At 43.8% G+C, this 23,670-nt stretch overlaps 1 protein-coding gene across 1 annotated transcript in view; it reads right to left on the reverse strand.

Annotated features, from left to right (window-relative positions):
* Positions 1-23,670, reverse strand: part of ANKS1A (ankyrin repeat and sterile alpha motif domain containing 1A) — a 162,575-nt gene that overhangs the window by 45,348 nt on the left and 93,557 nt on the right. Inside the window, exon 13 of the mRNA XM_065404506.1 lies at positions 3,134-3,200. Coding sequence (XP_065260578.1) covers positions 3,134-3,200 — 67 coding nt within the window. The remainder of the gene's footprint in view (positions 1-3,133; positions 3,201-23,670) is intronic.

Consider the following 23,670-nt stretch of genomic DNA (forward strand, 5'->3'; position numbering starts at 1 on the left):
ATGGAATCCCTTCTCCTCAGGCCTCCTCATTAATGACGTCAATCAAACAAACTCCCGGCTATGGCTACAAACAGTCCTGCGAAGGGGGGCTGTCACAAAGGAAGATGCTAACTGGTCATCATTGGATTGGACCTAAAATATATCCTATTTCAACGCACACATGCTGTAGTGCTATTTGACTTGAGAGGCAAGTCCTAATCAGTAAGCAGAAGATCTACAGCAGTCACAGGATAGACTCCCACTGAACAAATGACGGGTACCTCCTGGCCAATGCAAAATCCAAGCAGCAAATTGCAATAAGCTAAGGTTCACTATGGCAGACATGCACTATGTGCACAGATACATATTAGCACCTTATCGGAGCGGAGATGCTGTTCCACTGAAGCATTTTGGGTTTGGAAAATGTAAAAAGGCAGGATTTCTCCCTGTGAAGCCCCCCTTCGCGTTCTCATGTGTCGCTCCTCCAAAACAGCGGAGCGGAGGCAAACAGAAGCTTTCACTAGCCCTCCCTTTGGCTGCTGGTGGTTAAAGGCAGGGGGAGGGGGGGGAGGGAGAATAAATGTTTAGGGAGCAATCCAGGGGAACAGAAAAGTCTCTGCCATAAGAAAGTCAGCTTAGATTATGTTGGAGACATGCAGTACTATTATTTTCCCTCGCTTGCTGCTTCTGCATCTGACTAACACGAAAGGAAAAGAGTATCATTGAGGCTGATCTTTGGACAAATTGGAGAGTCTGCCAGGAGCAGCCTGCAAAGCGCCAAGCATACGAGACGAGGCCATAGCCACTGCATTACAAGTGTTGACCAGCAGTGGGCATCATCCTAAATTCTGCCCATAAAGCACTTATTACACTCACACTTTCAGAGAGGGCAGAGGGTAAGAGAAAGGAAGTATCTGCCATTTTACACATGGGGAACTGAGGTACAGAGAGATTAAACTATTGGCCTAAGGACACAGGGAGCCTGTACCTGAGTTGAGAATTCTTGAGACCAAATCTCCTGAATCCCAGCCCAGTGCCTTAACCACTAAGCCATGCTTCCTTACCTAATTCTACCATGCCCTTAGCCATCTTCCATTCATATTTAGAGGCAGTGACATAAGAGTGGAGGGTTTTTTATTATCCCATCTGCAGAGACATTATGAGCTTCCCAGAAAATCATTTCCCATCATAGGCTTCATAACAGCGAATTTTAGTGCATCCCTGAGGCAGAGAAGATCTTTTATGTTCGAGCATCAATGCCTTTTCATTGTCTTCCCAGGGGAGAGAGCAGGACTGGCATCTGGAGGGCCTGAAAAGGATCCTCCATCCTTCCAAGGCAGAGTCCTATATAAGCTTTGTTCAAGGGCTTCTGCTCCAAGGCATCTAGAAATGTTATTTATAGATTTAATCTGTAGAATATTTGCAGGAGCCTACAAGAGACTCCAACGCGAAGACAATAAGGAAGTTCGTTCTAGGGAGTCTGGGTGCTGAAACAAGCCACACAGGATTGGAAAATGAGACTTCTTTATACTTCCTTACATAGCTGGCTGCCACAGTATACAAGACAACTGGCTGACAGAGCTGGAGATATGAATTTAGAGGCAACCCCTGATACCTTCATCTCTGTATTAAATCCAGGTATTTTTGTTAAGTGAGATTACAAGATTGAGAGAGAAAACGTTTGAGATCAAAGCCTAAATTGAACCTCTACAGAACAAAATGTGTTTTCTTACTCAGCTCCGAATGGGCACTGAAAAATTCACTCTGGCTTTCCATTCTTGGGCTTAGGAGGAGAGGGGAGAGGAGAGAATGGACTGAGTAATTCCCAGGAAATGAAATCCAACTTTTGCTCTAAAGAACTCTGCTGTATGGCTCAACTCGTTTAGCTGTCTTGGGAACCCAGACACTCATGTTTTTCTTCATCTTAATCTTATTTAAGAGATGGATTTTTCTTCTGTCTAGAAGGAATCGTGTTATGTCTATATACTACAAGGAGGAAGGCAAATTAACACCTCAGAAGAAGCAGGCAGGCAGGGAGCACATGAAGGAAAATGCCTCCTGGTCACACCAGCCATCACAGGAGAACAAAAAGCTTGAGACAAACATTTTGGACAGAGCAGTAGGTCAGACTAGATGACCATATTGGTCCCTTCTGACCTTAAAGTCTATGAGTCTATGAGTCTATGATTCCTCTGAGGGTGTACGGAGACCAGTAACAATTGAAGAACAGTACCATTTCACCAAAGTATCTTACCTACCTAGTGGGAAGAATTTTGCAAATTGCGCTTCGGAGGTTCACCACTCCACCCCATGCATCAGAAGGTACCTCTGAAGATACAATGCAATTCCTAGAGTAGGTGGTCTTTGTACTGGTTACATTTACCCAGGGATGAAAGTTCATTGAGGCACCAGAGCGCCCAAGCAGGTGTCATGCCCTAGACACTATTGCCAACCCCAAGAGTTCATCAAGTCCTGAGCCAAGCTTACATACGAGTTGTTTTTAAAATCAGTTTGGGGTTTTTATCTGCAATTAGATTTTGAACCTCTCTCACACCACAAAGACTAGAAACGTTTCTTGTAAATTCACAGCTCAGATTCTGATGGCATCACCTGACTGCAGGAGCAAAACCTTGAAAAACACACTGCCAAATATTGGGAGACTCAAGAAAACTGCAAGAGCTGACATCATCATCCAGGGATCCACATAAAAAACCAACTCACGGCCTCTCATTTCTCAGGAGGTAACAAATCTAAAGCAGCCAACTTCCACCTGACACACAAGACAGGGCTTTCTATGACGTCTGTCAACTTTGGTCTTAAATTAGGCAGTAAGCCAAAGCTCATCTTCCTGCTAGGGATGCAGTTACAACCTCTGCAACCCTCCCTCTCACCATCCAATGCCTGTGAGAAGGAGATTACTCACATTATATGACATAGGTGGGGGTCCTACAAGAAAGGTAGATAGGCCACCAAAATCAGGACACTGACAGCTGTGGTAGCCCCACACACAGAAGCTATGAGATATGACTTATGATCCTGGTCCTCTCATTCATTTTCCCTTCTGGATGCAAAGGCAGATTGCGAAAGCTGCTTACAAGAAGGGATTTGCCATTACGTCAGGCTTTGAATACAACACAGTAGTTGAGCACAGTACCTGAGATCCTTTGCTGTTCCTGAGAAAAGTCAATGCCTTCACCGATGGAGCTCATGATTTTCTCAATCTGAAAATATAAAAACAGTATATTGCCACAATATTTTTAAAGCCTCAGCAGAAAGTGATAGAGGCAGCTTTGGAAGCTTGTCCCCATGCAGCTGCTAAAGGTTCCCAGGTGACAGGGAAGGAAGGGAAGTTAAGAACCCCACCAACCCATAAGGGTCTGTCCTTAAAACTTGGCCCGGAAAGGAGATTTTCTTAACAATGAATGGATCAAAGAGGGAGAGAGGGGGTGGGCTTGGGACTCCACAGACCCCCATCCTTCCCAACTGCCGTTACTGTCCCGTGAAAAGCCACCTATTTCTCTGCATCAACAGAAGGATCTCACAAGATTCCTCTGTGGAGCACCAAGTTTTATTAGAGGGGGGAGAGGGGGAGAGAAGGCCTCAAAAGCCATCCTTGACAAACATGCAACCCCTCCTTCACCAAAAGCAAAAAAAGCCTGAGAAACGCAGTTCACATTAACACTTTTGTGGCGTGCAGTAGGTGCGCTTCACTTGGCCTCTCTGTTTCTTGACTACCCTCCCCCGCCTCTGGCACCCTAACAAGACACTTCTACTGACAGCAGGGCTGAACAGCCAATGTAAGCTCTGAAATAGATGCAGTTTGCAAAAGCAGCAGCATTCTGGGATAAACGACTGGAAGAGGGAAGAGAAAACAACCTTATACCCAGAAGTAAGCAGCTCAGAGCCCACAGCTCCAGGCAAACCCCATTCAATTTTCAATCATAGTCAAAGGAAAACCAAAGGAAACTTTTATTGCCAGGGATCTGTCTCCCCTCACCACCTTCTTTCTTGGACCTGGATTTCGTCATCAAATTTGCCCCAAAATTCAAGTTTTGTAAGTTAAGATTTTTACAGAATCTAAAAGACCAAACAGAAGTTTTACTGTACATTTTCTTAAATGCCAATAGAAACCTTTCTAAGATAAAAAAATAATCCCTGTGAAATTGACCAGGCTAATTTCACTGTCCAGGTTGAGAAACTCAAGAAGTTGTGCATCGATAGTGAAACTTAGAATTCTTACAACTTCCATAATTTAAGGCATTAGTATCACAGGGAAGAAAATGTAATTAAAATGAGATTTTCTGCTCTTAATTACAACCTGCTATTGCCTCATGAACAGCAGTAGGAGACCCTTAGGAGGCTCAGATTCAGTTTGAAATCTGGGTGTTTAACCCTACAACAGCCATGCAGGAAGTCTCAAAAGTAAACCCCCACCTCCCCGTGAGAGATTTCTGGTCACATCTCGAGAATGTCCTCTTGCAAGATGTTGGTGCACTTGCTGCTGGATGGGATACAGATGATCAGGGACATGCAACAAGAGTGAAAAAAAAATTCACAGAACTTATTTGGATCTTAAGGAAAGGTTTGGGCAAAAGTGTATTGGTAGGGGCAGGGAAGGTTCTGAATTGCTTTGGACCTGCTCACTGGCTTTACAAAAAACAACCTATCTGAAATTGTCATCATTTGGGAAAGCTGCTTAACGTGCTACCCCAATGGCACTCACCCCCAGAGCAATAGGCTTTTTTGAAGATAGCAGCCTTAAAATGCTCTAAGGGAGTTGGATGCCCAACTTTGATGAAATTCAGTGGGAGCTTAATTCCCTAGGCTTCTCTGAAAACCCTCGTCATGAAGGACTTCTGCCAAGTTAGATCTCTAATACAATCCTTCCCATGTATACAGCGTGGATGGGGCAATTCACTTGTCACCTTACATCTCTGTATCAGGGAAGAGGCGTCATGCAATCATATGTAGAAGGCAAGGATTTTATTAAGGTGTGAGGAGGATTCACTGCACCTAGAAGCCATGGTCATGGGTATTTCTAATGTGTCCAACATAGTCAGAACTATTTTATTGGGGGCTTTGAAAACAAGTTTGAAATATCAGCTGGTAAAAGCCAGAAAGGAAGGAATTGAATTGAATTATTTTCTCTCCCCCCTCACTCCCAATGGCCCACACAGACATGCCTTTCTCTATGGAAGCCTTGAGGTCTAATGCTGGGCTTTAAAAACACCCTTTGACTGACACAGACACACTTAATGGGAAAATTCAGATGCTCTACCTATAGATCTCCTCCAGCGACATCCAGGGAAAGAATATTTATTGCCTTTCTTCCCATGGTACCTTAAACAGGACTGCCTAACATTCAGCTGATGAGAACTACTCTGACCCAAGCTGTGAATGGATCGCAGATCTTAGTGGGTCTGATACTAAGGAGACAAGTCAGGTCAGTGTAACACCAGCTATGTATGCCAAGGTTAACAGCCCACCTTTGCTCTACAGAAGAAGGTGAAGGAACTAGCCAGTCTGAACATGGCAGTCTGGTATATAAAGGTTTTGATTCATAGAAGACAAGCTCATTTACAGTACTTGGTCCTGCTAGTGAAGGCAGGGGGCTGGACTCGATGACCTTTCAGGGTCCCTTCCAGTTCTAGGAGATAGGTATATCTCCATATATTATATTATACAGCTTTAGTCAAAAAATACAGACTATTTCCCCCTCTCATTACCGTAGGCTCAAGGGCCCCTCTAAAGGATCCGACTAACAGTAAGAGGGGATGTGGGGGGCATGAATATCCATACAGATTTTAGTGGGCAAACAATAGCAGCCCTTTAAAAAGCCCAGCACAAAAACAAGCATGTAGCAAACGGTGCAATTTATCTTGCAGCATTGTGATCTCTGGAGTCTTCTCTTCAGATAAAAAAAGTATAGGACTGCTCATCGTGTTATTTGATCTCGCTATTAAGGCTCAGACACATTCTAGTTCAATAGGAAGCCCTGGAAACACAGCTTTAAGGGACAGAGGAAAGATCTAATTTCTTCAGCTAATCGACAGCCTCCGTTTTAAATCCGCAGCTCTGCAGTATTGACACAATAGAAATGTGGGATCAGCTAAACTGGCGCCTATTAAGAGGAAAAAAACCTGAATTTAAAAGCCAACCTGCCTCCTGCTGAGAGCATCAAAGGCAATACCAAACAGATGCTTCTTATTACAGTTTGCAGCTTCTAACATTCTTCAGCTGGGGATGGAGAAAGGGGAAAAGCAACCTCCCCTCTTCTCCCACAGTGCTCCTGAATCTCAACTTTCACTTAAAAACACCATTTCCAGCCCTCAAGGTAGTGATGAAAATATGAAAGTGGAAGTGATGTCTGCCTGAGTCTGCAGACAGCCTGGAACAAACAACAAATGTGAATTGCTCCACACTTCTCAGTGAGATATTGACTGGGGGGGAAAAAAGGGGGGGGGATTTTAGTGTAAAAGTTAACCTTTTCACTGCTGATAATTTCAGCAGGAACATCCCTTAAAGTAGCCAATCTTGAACTGCCTCCTACGCCTTCCCAGCACCAAGTCCACGGCTGACAAAACTACAGCTTTCCATGTATTGTTGCTACTAAAATCCACAGAATACTGTAAAAGGTAAACGTGGAGACATTGTGAGATAAGTTTACTATTCAAATAAACACTGGGGCTATTGTATTGATTGCCTTATTCACCTTTCATATTTAATCATTAAAACTTCCATTTTTTTTATTTGAAAAGAGGAACTGCTGCAAGGTTTCTAGGCTGCTGCCACAGAATCCGGAGACCTTGCTGCAGAATTTGGGTCCAGTTTGCCATGGAATACATGGATAGTTCTTTAAAAAAAACAAAAAAACAAACAAAAAAAACAGTACCATTCTAGAGTTCCAGAAGCTTAAGGGCATTAAGCCCTGCACATTTGGGGTGATTGATTAAGCTTGTTACAAGATTTTAAGCAGGTGCTGCTATCTTTATCTTAAAGACACTCAGTTCAGTTAAAAAAAGTCTGAAAGTTTGAGGAACTCTCAGATGACCTTTTGGAGCAAAACACTCACTTGGCCCAAACCAAGTTTCTACTACAACCACCAAACACCAAGGAAAACTTTGGAAGGGGAAAAAGGAGGAAAACATGTTTGTTCAAGCAACCCCAGCTCCCTCAGACCGCTTCCCAGCAAGAGGCAAAGCACTTTGCCAGTCTCTTACACTGTGCAATGATCGAGCTCTGAGGATGTGAAGCGACTGCTGCTGGCACTGCTGGGAAAACAAAGATCACAACAGCATGTTTGAAGCCAAATCAAACCCCACATTTACACCCCCTCTGCGCTCAGGAGAACGGACACCCAGCTGAATACCATCCACATGCGCCTCGGGGAAACCCCCTCCCATCAGCTGCCTAGCACAGCAAACCCCCTCTAACTCCCAGTGCTTGTTTCTAGGAGGGTGATTTTGGGCTCCCTTGGTACAAGCTGAATCCCTACTCCCACCCTGGACCACTTGCAAACCTGCTCTGCCACAGGAGGTTCTCCCCCAGGGATGGACAATGATGAAAGGGTAGGAAGGCTTTCCCCTCAGAAAGACCACCCGTTTTTCTACCCTCTATGCTTCTCCCAGAGGGCCGCTGATGCCAACAGGGCAGCATTCTGGCCCTCCAGAAGGAGCATCCTCAGATTTATCTATGCAATAATGAAGGACTCTCCCCAATGCATTCACTTTCCCCCAATGTCTGCAGAGCTTCCTTAGAAACTCACTTCTCTCCAGTGTGAGCATGGGAGGGTGCTCAGATGCTACAGTGAGGAAGTACAATAGAAAAAAAAAAACCACACAGACGGGGGGGGGGATAGAAGAGGAGTAGGGGCTGCCAACTCAGGAGAACAAGCTTTCCAGGGGTGCATACAGGGTTTTCCCAACCCATAATCCAGGGAGGTAAAGACCAAGGTCAAAGTCTTTGACCTCTGCACTACTATAAAAGTGTTCTTGGTATTTGCTAGACTGCCTGGAAAGGCCACATGCTCATCTGAGTAATTAGGTGGGCTAGATGAATTCCCCAGACTTGCAGGGTTGAATGTCAACTGTCCACAGGGGACAGTAATATACAAACACTGGAGCATAACAGTTATTATTGTGATGACCATGTCCTCCTGCCCCTCACTGGAGGTCAACATTCTTCTGCAGCTGGGTTCACAGCCTAAAGCAACCCCGAGCTCAGTTTAGCTGGTAGTCAGGCAGTTAGACAGCACTATCTAGCATCAGCAACAGTGGAAACTGAACATGTTTGGAGTGGAGATAAAAATCAACCCCTTTTTTGTCCTTACAGTTACAAACAGTTCTGCAGTAGAAGAGAGCAGCTAACAATTGTTAATCCTTTAAAAACCATCTGCAACACTTGTTAACTTTCACTCAACGGAAGCTGTCTAACATTTGTAATTTTCATTAATAGTAGGTCTTCACATACAGTCCCATGGTGATACATTACCTTTTGTAACCTCACAGGAGTTGAGACCCACCAATTGTGAAACACTGGATTAATCCACAAGTCACTGTCATTAGGCACTGAAAAATGTATTACAGTCTAAAGAAGCCATCTCTCTTCCCCACTCCCCAAATGCTCTCACTCTTTGTGTTTCAAGAGATTGATAGAAGACAACCTTAATCACCAGGAAATCACATGGGCTTATCACCAGTAAATTTTCTGCTTTTTCACAGCAGTTGTAAGGGGGTTGCAAAAATTTTTTATTTTGAATAAGGCGTTGCCAAGTTGAAAAGGTTGAGCAACACTAGATTAAACCATCCCAAAACAAAATGAAGCAATATAAGAGCACCCATTTCCTAGAATCACAGAAATGGAGGGCTGAAAGGGACCTCAAGAGGTCATCTAGTCCGTTTCCTGTCCTCTGCTGCATGGACAGAGCGTGCCGATTCTCAACCGTATGCCAAAGCACCAGGACAAGGAATAAAATGAAGATATTTTGGAACAAATATGCAGCAATGCAAGAGAGTTCTTAGGCTGTTTGTTCCCACCAGTGAATTATTAAATACAACAATGTTTAAACATAGTGCTTCTACTCTGACTGAATTGGTTCTAGTTTGAACTCTCAGACCCTTGGCTATTTTTGGCTTAACCCACCAAGTTCTAAGTACTGTTAGACATTGCTCCTCCATGGGTAATTTTACATCTACAGGAGTCATCATAACAGTATTTCATCAACTTACTTCAGAACAGAATGTCATTTTAAAAAGGTTAAAAGAAAGAAACAAAAAAATCAGGTAAAATTTGCTCATAGCAGCATAGTAAAATCTAAGCTAAATAGCTAGCGGACGACATGCTTGATGCTGAAGATACTGCTTGCTCCCCCCGCGGTACACAATGGGTGCTACATTCTGACAGTGCACTTCCTCAAGAAGAGCCCTCACCTCCCAGCATCGGGGGTAAAGGCATCATCTTTCAGTGTGAACAGCAACATAAGCTGAGCACAAAATATTGTCTGGCTAGGATATGGTCCTAGATATGACCATTCATGCCGGGTGTCCTCAGGCAGCCGCCACTGAGGTGGCCTGAGGGAAAGAAGCCCTCTCTGAGTGGGCACAGATCACTAGTCTTCCATGAAAACACTAGTGTCAAGTCAGGGACAATGCAGGCCTTCGGGGATTCTCCTCTCTTCCTTGAAGGCTACATATGAAAGAGGGCATCCCTTGGTGGCACTATTCTACAGCCCAGCACAGCTAGCTCCGAAGTACTTTGTTTGCTTTCTCCCACCTTGAGAGACACGAAGCTGCAGAGCCCATTTTAACACTAGGTCTGATACTCCCCTACAGAGCTAACACCTCCATCCAGAGCCAGCCAGTCCATTTATTCAGAGTCCATGGAGAGAGGCAAACAAAGAGGTGCGTTAAGTCACTGGCTCTTTTATCATCTCAACCAGGAGACAGTCTCTCACAAGTCAGGCAGTCAGCACCGATTCATTTGCATGCAGGAGGCAGGGAAAGGAACCTTCATTCAAAGAGCACCAAAGCACGCAGGGACATGCTAATTTGACACTGACCTCTGCCACCAAGGCTCATCGGCAGCTATTATAGTTTTTTCTGGTGCAGCCTAAGTAAAACGTGGTTAAAGAGCCCTCAGACTTGTCATCTACACAGAATTTTATGCTCATCCCCCACTTGTGGCACCAGTGATTCCCAAGGGTACCTCAAGGTTATCCCTACAGAAACAAGATACGCCTATGATCTGGATAGCCACAGCTGTTTCAGTGGCTGAGATCTATTGGAGCTGAGGCTGTGTTATCCAAAATGGTTTTCAACACATCCCCACCCCCAAGAAAATGGACAGTCAAAATACATAGCTGCTTTTGGCAATAATCAGCCCTGCTGTTCTGCAACTCCACCTCTTACAATCACAACCAAAACATAAAATCTTCTTCCCTGCAGGATATAGGCCTTACAAAATTGCTCTGTTTAGAGTAAATATACATTTCCTTTAGCCAAAAGAGGGCAGCCTGCTGGAAGGGGACTGTAGCAGGGTGGTTACCTGCTCCTGGACTGAAAGAGGTTAAAAGCTAGCCCTTGGAGAGAACTGGGGCTAGGAGCCTTAGGCTGGGCTGATTGGGAGGCTGCCTCAGCTGTGGCCATGCCCCAAACAGACTCAGCTGGCCCTATAAAGGCAGGGAAGCCAGGGGCAGACAGTCTCTCTCTGCGTTCAGAGAGAGAGAAGGGCCTGGCTGCAGGGAGCTTAACTAAGGCTACGCCTTCACTACAGGGGGGGTCGATTTAAGATACGCAAATTCAGCTACGCGAATAGCATAGCTGAATTCGATGTATCGCAGCCGACTTACCCCGCTGTAGGGACGGTGGCAAAATCGACCTCTGCGACTTCCTGTCGACGGCGCTTACTCCCACCTTCGCTGGTGGAGTAAGAGCGTCAATTCGGGGAGATAAATCGATCCCCGAGAGGTCGATTTCTACCTGCCGATTCAGGCGGGTAGTGTAGACCTAGCCTAAGTGCCTAGAGTGGAGCAGAGCTGGGGAAAGGCCAAAGGAGCCGGGGAGCTCCAGCCTAGGAAAGCCCCAGGCTGCCAGCCTGGTAAGGCCTATTAGGTACTGGGTTGCAGGGGGCAGCAGGTCCGAACCCCTTTACCTGTGATGAGTGGCTGATACTGCAGTCTGCCCTAGTGAATGGGGGCTAGATGGAGACTGGGCAGTAGCCAAGACTGAGGTGAACTGGGGATAGTGGGTGGGGGTTCCCCTGGGAGGGGGAGACCCAGAACAGTGGGGGTACTGCCAGGGGGCAGCACCCAGAGAAAGGGGCACCGGGGTCCTGGGAGGGACATGGGGCCAGTGGCAAGGGAGATCACCGGCCTGCAGAGGGCGCTCCACGGCTGGGAGAGCTAATTCCCGAGGACAACCAGCAGGAGACACCGCAGGGGTGAGTCTGCGCCTGCTTACACGGACATTTTGTGTATGCTAACTAGAAAGGCTTTAAGCATTCCTAACAGCTGACATGGCAGCTCCGTTTCTTCTCTAAGATTTCTAGAAGGCACTCTCCTCCCTCTCCAACCCCGCCCCAGCCTTTTCCAGGGAGACTACTACTAGGAAGTCAATACCAACAGGGACTGTTCAGGGTACTGACCCAGGTGTGCTTTGCAAGAGGTCCCTAAGTTAATTCTGGGCCATGGAAAGATTGCTTCTACAGGGATAGTTAAGGGCACTAACAAGACAGAACAGTTGGGGATTTTAGCTTTAAAATGTTTAATTAATTTCAGCATTTGTAAAGCCAGGCAAAGCATGCTGCAAACAGGGAAGGATGGCGTCAGACATTACACAGGCAGCTGTTTCCACCCAGCTCTACCAAGATACTGCAATCGTGGAGTATCCCTATCATTCCAGTCCTAGGCATCCTGAATAGGGATTGCACATCATCCCAATCAATGGACAGTTCGGCTTGAGTGCATCATCCACCAGGTACTAGGATGAGATCCAGTCAGTCCTTTTACTTAATCAGGATTTAAAAGCTCTGCCTCTCCATGTCAGATGGATTTCATTTAAATCCTTTATGCTGTCCAGAAGTACTCTAAAAGTTCCTCTTGACCCAGATGTCATTGGACACTGCCTGTAGTGCCCCAGATGTATTAATCACATTTACATATATAGTGTAAGCTGCTAAGTGTTTAGCTCTATCACCACCCCTACAGGGAATTGCCCCAATTTTAAAAGCAGACTAAGCCATTTGTCCAAAGCTAAACTGCAAGACAGTCCCATGGTCATTCCTTATTCCTCTGGACCTGTGCATCAGTTCCTGAAACTAAACAGGATGGAGACCTCATTGGACAGAACACTGTGGGTGTAGCACTTATGATTTGGGGAGGGGGGCACCTGGTTGCTTAGAAAAATACCCGTTTTTTAAAGCTCAATGGCAGACCCCAACATCACCACTTTCAACAGTGAGTGGACTCCTTAAATAAAAAAAAAAAAACCCACACACACACACACACACACACACACAAACCACACACCCCTCAACTCATTTTGGCATCATGTACTAGGTAATAGCAAAGAAGAGCCATGTAAGCAGATCAGCCCTTGTGAAAGCTTTTTCCTCCCTACCACCAGCGACTAGATAGGTTTAAAGGTGAATTGTGAAGGTTTTGCTAAAGTAGGTCTGTAAGATCCCAAAGGAGAGCACTGGCTGTGTAACAGCTACCTCCCTAAGGTACCCACACTACAGGCTTCTTCCTCAAGTCTCTTTAGTACCTAGTGCTTCCTTAGCTTATTTGCCTCTTTGTGGATAGCATCTGATACCACCTCGTGCACCCTCAAGGATCTGAAGAGCCTTGGGGATCTCAGTGGAAAAAATAAATCCTGTAATTAACTTCCTCTACTTCTAACCCTCCTTTAGGTTTCCCCCTGCCCTTTCTTGGTCAGTATCGCATCATCACCCCAGAAGCTTGACGGGTCACAGTGAAGTTAGGACAAGGCCACTGGCTTATCAGCCCATGTACACTGGCTGATTGCACAGGGGTTAAAAAATGGCAGCACAGTCACCTTTATCCTGACTATTATTAGACGCTAAAGTTTAGTAACAAACATGCAGAAATAAATCACCCATACTGCCTCTGCCATATGTACAGTGTTAGTGAATTACAGTGACACCCTCCAGCACTAGCATCATTAAGGATCTGTTGGAATTTCCATTATAAATCCTTATTATCAGGGGTTCATAAACTTCCTTGTATAAATTTGCCACTAGCTGAAACAGACAAGATTCCAGCCCTGGCAGCATCTTTTATTCTTGAAAGCCACATGCAAAGTTTGGTTTACAAGGGCTTTGTTGGTTTACAAGGGCTTTTTCATTTTAAATGGACATAGCTGCAAAATGAGTAAGTGACAGGGGTTAGAATTTCATTATTTTTAAACTCCTGCAACTGACAAACAGAGTGGTGTATTTTTAAAATGAAGTCTCTCTACTGCACACAAGCACTCAAGTCCTGATCCTTACTAATTTCATTCTGAGGGTTATATTTCAGACAGCAATGGAACTTCAGTAAAGTATGCATGATTGGACAATTGGTTATTTTCAATTGTATGGATTTTCTGGCAGCGATTATCAAGCCAGCATTATTTTGAGGTTGACAGGAAGGAAGAGAAACAAGACCACTGAAGCAAGCTTTAGGAACACCGATGCCTTTTTTGCTTGCAGGTGAAGTGTACTCAGCTGAGCAGAGAATGCAGCAAGACTGATATGTTTGACCTAGCACAGCACGAGGCAGATACTCGCTGTATAGCAAGTCATTCATCAGGTTGCTGCGAACTGAGTTGCAATAGCTATCTGGGGGGCGGGGGGGGGTGTTTACTATTATACAAGGGTGCTGAATACAGGAACCTTGTGACTGTAGGACCAGACAACAGCCATGAAATGTTTGACTTTTTTTAAATGTTAAATTAGAAACATTACCTCATCACTCAGGCAACTTCTCTTTGTCATCTAACACACCCTAAAAGCTAGGAATCCGTGACCGGAAATTCTGCCACCCTTAGTTGACATCCTGATACTTTTTTTACAGGCTTCAAGGCCAGGGTGATCCTCCAATGTGAGGTAAAGAAGGATGGCAGTGACTGCTGTGACTACTCAGGCTTTTGTTGATTTCAAGAGGGAACCTTAACTTTGCAATTGAACGTGGACCACAGTGATAGCCCTGGTGTAACTCTATCAGAGTACGGAGATTGAACCAATCAGTGTTGCCCTGACAGCAACCCTCAGGACATCACAGCAGGGAGGGGAAAAAGTTATTTTATTGGTGAACAAGAAAAAGCAGAGATGTGAGCAGTGGACAAGTTCTCTGTACAGGGCACGGATCTAGCTCTGACATCCATAAATGAAAGAGAAAAAAACCCCACAAATTCATTGCAAAAGTGACAAAATGACATTTAGCCTGAAAAACTGAAATGTACTCAAGTCAGGAAATGAGATTTTAGTTTTGACACTTTAGTACAATAGTGAACGGTTAGTTACAAATACTTAAGCTAGATTTGTACAAAGGCTTGAATTCTCTAACAACTGCAGATTGCTACACGCGCACACGCACAAAATGAATACGTTACAGCCATAACATACAGTAATCAAAAATATTCCAAACAGGCAAGCTAGCCAAGTTGCTGTGGCTTATGAGTTTCCTGATTTCAGTATGTTTACAATACTCATCCTTAATGATCCCTTAATATGGAACCCCCCTGACAACTAAACAAAGAAACCATGGGAAATCTGGTTTACATATTCACATGTATTAGTTCCACCTCTTCCAAGCACTTGGTACATTATAATATTCTTTTAAACATACAGTTTAATAAAGCATATCAAGTCAGGGTGCCACACCAATGGCTGTAACCAGCACTAGCTGCAGTTTCCAAGTTCTTTGCAGCCCCACTGCAGTAATCTAACCTCAAAGGGACAACGGCATGGATAACCATAATAAGGTCCAAATACAAAAGAAAGGGCTTTCCAAGAGCCAACAGGAAGCACACTTGACACACACCATTCCCAGGGTATGCAGAAACAGCTGGCAATCCAAAAAAGCCTCTGTGCTGAAAAGCTCCATTCATCAGGGTGCAGATAGAATTTTTGATGTTAGGGTTACCATTAGAGTTTAGTTTGTCTCATTCAACTCCCTGACAGTTCACCCAGTTAAATTGGGCACAGATGGACTAAGCTGCTTCCACCAGAAAAAAAATCAAAATATAGAGCTGGGCGTCCATTATAACAGAGACCAGAATACATATTTCTTCACTGAACATGAAGGGTGGCAAGACAGAATCTGGCTCAACCTTGCTTGAGCATGCCCTTGGAATCTCTAGACTTAGACGGAAAGGAATGAAGCCACTCAAGAGTGACTGTCAACAGCTGCCGACACATCCCCACAAGGTCAATGGTATCAAAGAAAGTTGATAGAAAATCAGCTAATAATAATAATAATAATAATAATTAATGGAGATATCCCATCTCCTAGAACTGGAAGGGACCTTGAAAGGTCATCGAGTCCAGCCCCCTGCCTTCACTAGCAGGACCAAGTACTGATTTTGCCCCAGATCCCCAAGTGGCCCCCTCAAGGATTGAACTCACAACCCTGGGTTTAGCAGGCCAATGCTCAAACCACTGAGCTATCCCTCCCCCCCCAGGCTGTCAATCCTGATCTATCTCCATTAGAAGGAAGTAGCACCATACACACAGTCTCTGTACTGTATATTTAGTCCTTAAAACAAACCTGAGGGGGATCAAGAGACCTAAGCCTCCCACTTTTCATTTTTCACCTTCTCTATAATCCAAAACTGAGATCGGAGCTGGGACAATAATTCCATCTCTGAGGCTAGGTGACTACATAACCACTTGGGGCTTTTATCTCTGTTAATGATGCTTGGCTTCTGTCATAAGCAGAACCATTCCATAAAATTACAGCCCCATAAATCAGTTCTGTTTATTCTACGTATACATAATATAGTAGACTCCACTATTATGGACTTCTTGGCAGGATTAATATCGAAGGCCTGAAAATTTAATGCTGTTCTTATTAATCCAAAGAGAAGTTATGAAAACAAGTCAGTTGCCCAAGAGCAAATTAAGTATAGAACAACAAACTTAATAGTTAGCACGTTATGTCCTTCTCTAGCCATATACATATTCCAAACATGGCTACACATGGACTCAGTAGATTTGTCAATTACTTATTTCAGCACATTCTCCAACTGTTCATTAGTGATATGGAAACACATTCTCTCTCTTTCTGGTTTAATATAGTCAGAGAAACTCATTTGCATCAGGGTCAAGGGACTATTGGTTTATATTACCCTACATTTACTTTTCAGCATGAATCACAAGACAGAGCCCAAACATTTTTTTTAAAACAGAATTTGTAACACTTGAAATTTCAAAATCATTATGGTGGATTCACAATTTCAGACTGAACTGTGCACATTTGCTCACAAGACCACCATCCCCTCTATATTTATGCAGATGGGGTCAAACCTAGCAAAAACAGTAAAATTCAATATTAAACACAAACTGCAAGAGGGAACTGTTAAAACAAAAACAACTTAACTTCAGTTTAGAAGTTCCTTGCCAGCAGTCATTTTACATTGTATACACTGAAAGATCTCAAAGCACTTTATAATCTGTGCTCCTGTATTTTCATAACACCTTTCAGCCAAATGCACTGACTTAAGATACATACCATGAATTGCAAGCTTCTCAGCAAAAAGATCATATCCATTTATGCATTTGTACAGCATCTAACATAATGCATCTTTGGAGCCTTCGGACCCTACAGTAATATTATACTATACAGGGATCACTTCACGAGTTACTGAAATGCAGCCATCTCTGGGGTACAATGTTGCAGCTATTTAACAGCACATAGCAACACTACAGAACTGTTTAAGACAGGAAGTAAACAATTAGTTAATTAAAGCTGCAAGAGAAAATTAAGGTAGGCAGAAGGCAATTAGAGTGAGAATTTGGCAAGGGCATTAGCGTTGAACATCCCTGTTTTTGAAAAAAGTGCCATGGGATCAAAAATGATCAAATTGGTCACATTTTTAAAAATATTCGTTACACAGCATGCATAATTTACATTAACTGCATTAAAAGCTTCAATGCCAGAATGTTGAGGTCACATGCTACTTAGCAGTTCAAGAAAAACTGATACCGCAACTCAACCAGCTATCCAATGAACGGAAATGGTTAGATTATTCCAGTATATTGGAAACAAACTAACTTAGCTACATACCCAGCCTAGCACCTGTGATTGGTGACCTACAAATCTGAGAGAGAAAGAACAGAAGTCATTGTGCATTTAGATCTGTATTTAGGGCATAAACACAAAACTCTGTGCAACCGAGTAAAAATTCCTCCACATACAGTAGCTGATATTTAACCTGCAACATTGCTATGCTGGTATAGTGATACAATTCAAATAATAAACTGTGTTTGTTTATTCCCATGTACAAACCCTGCTGTAAGATCATGTATTTGCATTACTTGAGAAATGTGCTTCTCAGATCAAAACACCAGGAGACTAAAAAAGTGAGACTTCCATGCATTTGACAGAAGGCTGGAGGAAGCAGGTGCTTGGGGCAGCCAATGGAAAGGCGCGGCACGTCCGGGTCTTCGGTGGCGAGTCCCTCAGTCCTTCTCTTCCTTTTTGAGCCGCCGCTGAATTGCCGCAGAAGAATGAAGCAGCGCGATTGAGCTGCCGCCGAAGTGCCGCCGATCGGCTTTATTTTATTTTATTTTTTCCCCACTTCGCCACTTGTGGCAGCAAAAAAGTTGGAGCCGGCCCTGGGCTGGAGCGATTCCTTTCAGCATGATTTGTCCACCTGTGCTCCACAGCCTACAATAATCTCAAATTGGTTTCTGAGTAAAAAAGTCAAGATGTTGGTTTTGACCTATACAATTCTTTATGGTTTAAATCAGTTGCACTGTAGTCTCTCTCCTCACACTTGGACAGCTGAAAACAGCCAGGGAACTTGAACGGGCCTAGAGCTGTAAGTATGGAGGACTGTGCACTGTTCCCTCAAACCTGGAACTTGCACTTCCCTTTATTCAACAGAACACTAGTTTGCAATGTGCTCAGGAGGTCTGCAAACACATGTATTTATCCAGTTTTGGTATTGTTGATATAGACAGTTTATTATGGTTTGTGATTTTAGCAGGCATGCTGTCTATATACAATGAATAAATATTTTCCATGGCATCCATTTGCTAAATACAGACACCCTTAGCTGAGAGGAAGGATAATCTTTCAAGGTCTCCGGATGGAAGGCCTCATCATTGGAGGTGAGGGGAGATTTGAGTTAGAGAGCAGGGTAAAAACTTTTGTGCTCTAAATCAGGGGAAATGAAAAGAGCAAACTTATGTTGCATTTTATCAGACTCCAGCAATTCTCTCCAGATTACTTTATTAAGTCTAGTTTAAGAGACCATCAAGGACATGCAAAGCGTGGTGTAGACATGCTTGTTTAGAAAGTAGTAGGAATCAGATAAAAACATTGGCCACATTGACATAGAAAAATAAAATATTTCAGCATTTTAAATGGCTAAAGAGAGGAACATTGGAATTAATCCTCAGAAATTAAAGCCAGCACAAAACAAATGACAGAGGCCAGAAAATGTGCAAAGAATATTTTAGTTTGCAAACAAAACAGACCCTGCCTGGTCCTGCAGTTCAGAGGGCAAATTAAACATGAAAATATAAACACACACAGAAAAAAAAAAACTTTAGGAAGTAAAAGCTGCTGAGAAGTGACAAAGGAGATTTTCTTGTTCTCCAAAAACTAAGACTGGGTCACCAAAAAGGTGGGACCAGACAAGAGAAGACTACAGAAAGGGGACAGGTGGAAAGGATACATCAGGAAGGAACGCACACACACTGGCCCTTGGCACTTCATTGTTAGAAAGTTAAGAAGAACTGCAGAAACAAAATATGGAATTCAGTGACAGACGTGACCTTAAAGCCGTCAGTCTCCCAGTGTCAAAAAAATATATATATATACAGTGCGGTGTACTGTTTTCTCACAATCAGATTTCAACTTGAATTGTAAGTATTTTAACAGTGACCTACACACACACAAAGTGTAAGGGAGCTGTTACCCAGCAGATAAGTCATACTGGCTTGTCAGAATAGGTACCATGTTAAACTCATAAGTTACATTTCACTAAGCACAAAAGTAACTATTCTGGCCCTCTCATTTTGCACTGTTTGGTGATATTTTTATGAAATGGTGGCTTTTGCACCAAACATAAAATAAAAGTTTTGTATTTCAATGCAATTGTTTTTAATTTTTATCAAAACAAAAATCTCAATTTTCAAAATTAAATTTTTAAAAATAAATACATTACTACAGTACAATTACATGATTTTTGCCAGCCGTGCAAAACCAACTAAACCTAAAACCCTCAAAAACCAAAGGTTATGGTCTTAGAGAGGAAGACTTGCCCAGTGGTTAGAGCACTAGCCCAGGAATTGGGAGACGGCGGTACAATTCCCTTCTCTTCCACAGAATTCCTGGTGACCTTGAGCAAGTCACAGTCCCTCCGTGCCTCAGTTTACCATCTGGAAAATGGGAATAATAGCACTTCCCTTCCTCACAGGGGTGTTGCAAGGATACACACGTGAAAGATTGCAAAGCACTTTGAGATGTACTGATAAAAAGGGCTACATAAGTAGTAGGTATTTTTAATTCACTAAGGCCCTCATTCAGCTAGTTATGTACGCACATGAGCAGTTAATGGGGCTCACGTGCTTAAAATTACCTCCGTGATTGGTACCAGCTGTATTGGGACCTAAGAGAGCCGAGATCTTACATGGTGAAAGGACACTACAGATGTGCAACAGTTTACTCTCAATGTTGATACTAATGAACCATCAACCATCAAAAAAGATGAGCCAATTCAACAGCATCTCTACAATTCCTGGAAGTGGAGAATTGAGAAAAGCAATTTGACTTGATAGTAGAACATTACGCCCCAGTCCAATTATTTATATGAAAGAGGGGCAGGGCAGTGTTGTCCAGTGCCATCATTAGACATGAAGTATTAATTCATCAGCTAAATAATTCACACTCTGGGGAACACATGTATCCAAGTGGTTTCTAACTGATAAATCTGTGGGATTGTGCATTTCCTTTGTCTAACAAATCTAAAACATGCATGTTTTATTTACAGTTCTCTTTAATCCTCCTTCAGAAGAAACGCTCTTGTCGAAAGGGCTAAAACTAGAACACAAAGCAGGCACATCACTTTATAGAGCTGGTGCAGGGACTTAGCATGGACCACAGAACTGCATCAGAAATTCAGCATAGGAGCTGCTCATTTGATGCTCGACAACTGTAAATATGGTGGATTAAGAAATATCGGGAGCAGGGTCCGAAGCTAATTCTCAATGGCCTGGCCAGTTCCTTGCTACTGCATGTATGGTAGTGGCCACGTTTTTCCTCATTGACAGATATAGCCCTAGAAAACCAACTAGTTCACAACACAAATATAGCAGTGCATTATGATGACACCACAAGAGTGTAAAAGCTGAAACTCTTTATGCTAAGGGACAGGATGAAGGAGTAAAAAGGTCAATTCATACACTAATCAGGGAAACCCTGGGCACTGGCTACCATAAATATCCAACCAACCCTCACTCTACCAAGAACACAGGTCCCTTAAATAATAAAGGCAGCTATTTAGGCATCAATAATTCTGAGCAATGAACTGCCTCTGTGGAGTCAACCAGACAAGAGAATTGATTGTATGAGAAGCCAGTTTTGCCAGGAACTTGTGCTCCTTAAACAAGGGGAAGATATGGTAGATCTCACTGTCAGGAAGTGTTATTGACCCTTCACGTAACACACGACACAGGGGTCCACCTAATGAAATTAACAGGCAGAACATTTAAAACAAACATAAGGGAGTACTTCACACAACACAGTCAACCTGTGGAACTCATTGCTAGGGAATGTTCTGAAGGCCACAAGTACAACTGGTTTCAAAAAAGAATTAGATAAGTTCATGGAGGATAGGTCCATCAATGCTATTAGCGAAGATGGTCAGGGACACAAGACTATGCTCTGGGTGTCCTTAAGCCTCTGACTGCCAGAAGCTGGGACTGGATGATGGGATGGATCACTTGCTAATTGCCCTGTTCTAGTCACTCCCTCTGAAGCATCTGGCATCGGCCACTGATGGAAGACAGGATACTGGTCTAGATGGACCATTGGTCCAACCCAGTATGGCCATTCTTATGTTAGCACTTGCGTTGCCCAATTCCACTCAGAACTGATGCCTTAAATGTTATGCATATAACAGGAACTACATTTACAGCACTTTAGCTGTTAAGTGATATTGATCCAGAAACCACTTAAAAACGACCCTGAGCTCAATACAAAATTCTAGCTGAGAGTGCACGTGTGGGCAATTTTCCGCCTGTCTAGGCAAGTCAATCAACTGTCCCACGTCATGAACGAGTAGTCGCTGAGCCCCAAGATTGCAGTGGAAGTGCTGTGTTTTATTGTAGGCATATGCTTTAGAATGTGCAGCTTAGTCATTGTACAGGAGCCCAGGCTGCCTCATATTGAGCCGAATCAGCACAGCTGGATATTCTCTGCTCCCAGAACAGGGAGAGATCTGATGAAATCATCCCAAGTTACATCACTGCAGCTCATGTAACACTGGTGGAAGTGCTGAGTGCAAAGAGGGAGTTGAAGAGATGAAAATTCATGCTTCGACGTACTGGAACGTAAGATACCTATTATAGAAAGCACAGGACTCAAATCCCTGGGCTAGTGCAGGCCTGTTCCCTACATTTCCTATGTTTTGCCTAGTCTCATTTTAAATGTTGGAAGCAATGGGGATTCTACCCATTTCTCTTGGACACCATCCCATAAGATCTCGCTGTCAGGACTGTTATCCTGATAGTCCACCTAGGGTCTTTCATTTAATTTCATCCCACTGCTTCTGGTTAAACTCTCTACGTAATTATCCTTGTTTATAAACCCTTCAAATGCTTGTATATTAAATGTTTATAGGCTCATAGAACCAAGAGCTTAGAGATTAAGAGTATCTATTGCCAAAGATCATCTATTCCATTTCCCTAGTCAATGCGGGAGTGGTTGGGTTCTCTACAGTATATTTTAGGGAGTTTACTCAAGCCCAGCAATGGGGCTTCCACCACTTCCTTTGGGAGGCTAATCCTCAGACTAATAGATCTCAGAGTCAGGAAGTTTTTCCCCCATTAGTGTTCTGGAAGTTTAGTTAATTATTGTGGTGAAGTTCCACTTAGAATTAGGATCTCTCTTAGTATAAGCAAGTAGATGGCAGGGCCGGCTCTAGGCACCAGCAAAACAAGCTGGTGCTTGGGGCAGCACATTTTTAGGGGCGGCATGGCCAGCGCCAGAATGCCACCCCTAAAAATGTGCCCCGGCCGCCCTAGCTCACCTCCGCTGCCGCTCGCGCGCCGCTGCTCCCCCTCCCTCCCAGGCTTGAGAGCCTGGGAGGGAGGGGGAGAAGCGGCGCCCGCGCTGCGGCCACTCGGAGTCTCCCCCTCCCTCCCAGGCTCTCAAACCTGGGAGGGAGGGGGGAGATCCCGAGCGGCCGCGGCATGCGAAACAGCCGTTTCGCGCGCCGCTGCTCTCCCTCCCAGGCTTGAGAGCCTGGGGGGAGGAGGCAGGGCTGGGGATTTGGGGAAGGGGCGGAGTTGAGGCGGGGCCAGGGGTGGGGGTAATTAAAAAAGGGGGGGGGGCAAAATTGTTTTTGCTTTGGGCGGCAAAAATCCTAGAGCCGGCCCTGGTAGATGGGTAAGACAACAGAGGACAAATTGCGATATAGCCTGGGTGAGGAACAACAAAATGGTTTCTGGACAGCTGTAGAAACACTAGATCCTGAAAGGAAGACACAGGATTGGGACTCCTGGGCGATTACATTACTATGTTTTCCAAACCATACATTAACTAGTTGCTTTTCTGTTTATTCAGGATTTCAGCAGGGCATTCATCTTGGGAAGAAGGGAAAGGAATAAATAATGAGCTCTATATCTCCAGTGTCCTGCCAAATTCTGGTTTGCATAGTTACCTTTTCTCTACCTAAATACACTCTACAGTTTGAATTGGATATTCTTTACTTTATCCTAAGCTGTTGTATACTGTTCCAGGGTGCTGTTAAACACTAGATATATGTTTCAACCCAGGTGGCTGTATTTCCAAGGTGGATGAACTGATTTCTGTCCAATTTATAAAGTGTCTTAGGTCTCTTTTGGATAAAAGGCACTACAATAAACATAAAACTATTAAATATCATTTGGCAATCAGTTTGCCTGCATGCGACGGGGGGGCTCTTCCAAGCATATGAACTCAGATGTGCAGAGTGAGATCTGAAACTGTTCTACAGCCGAGAGGGGAGGAAGGGAGAACAGATGCACCAACTAAAGTGCTCCTGAAGCTGGGCTGGCATCATCTCTCTGCCTGCACCAAACGGTCCCCTCCCCTTCCAAAACATGAACATAAGTTTATTCTCTCATATAAAATTCATAGTGTGCTGTGACTGCTGTGTGCTCATCTCACGGCTGCTAAATATTCATGAACCAATTACGAAAAACAAATTTATCACTTTAGCCCTCAGCCAAGTTTTGAAGGATTCAAATATTTATGCTAAT

This window comes from Emys orbicularis, chromosome 4 (assembly GCF_028017835.1).
Source record: "Emys orbicularis isolate rEmyOrb1 chromosome 4, rEmyOrb1.hap1, whole genome shotgun sequence".
NCBI lineage: Eukaryota > Metazoa > Chordata > Testudines > Emydidae > Emys > Emys orbicularis.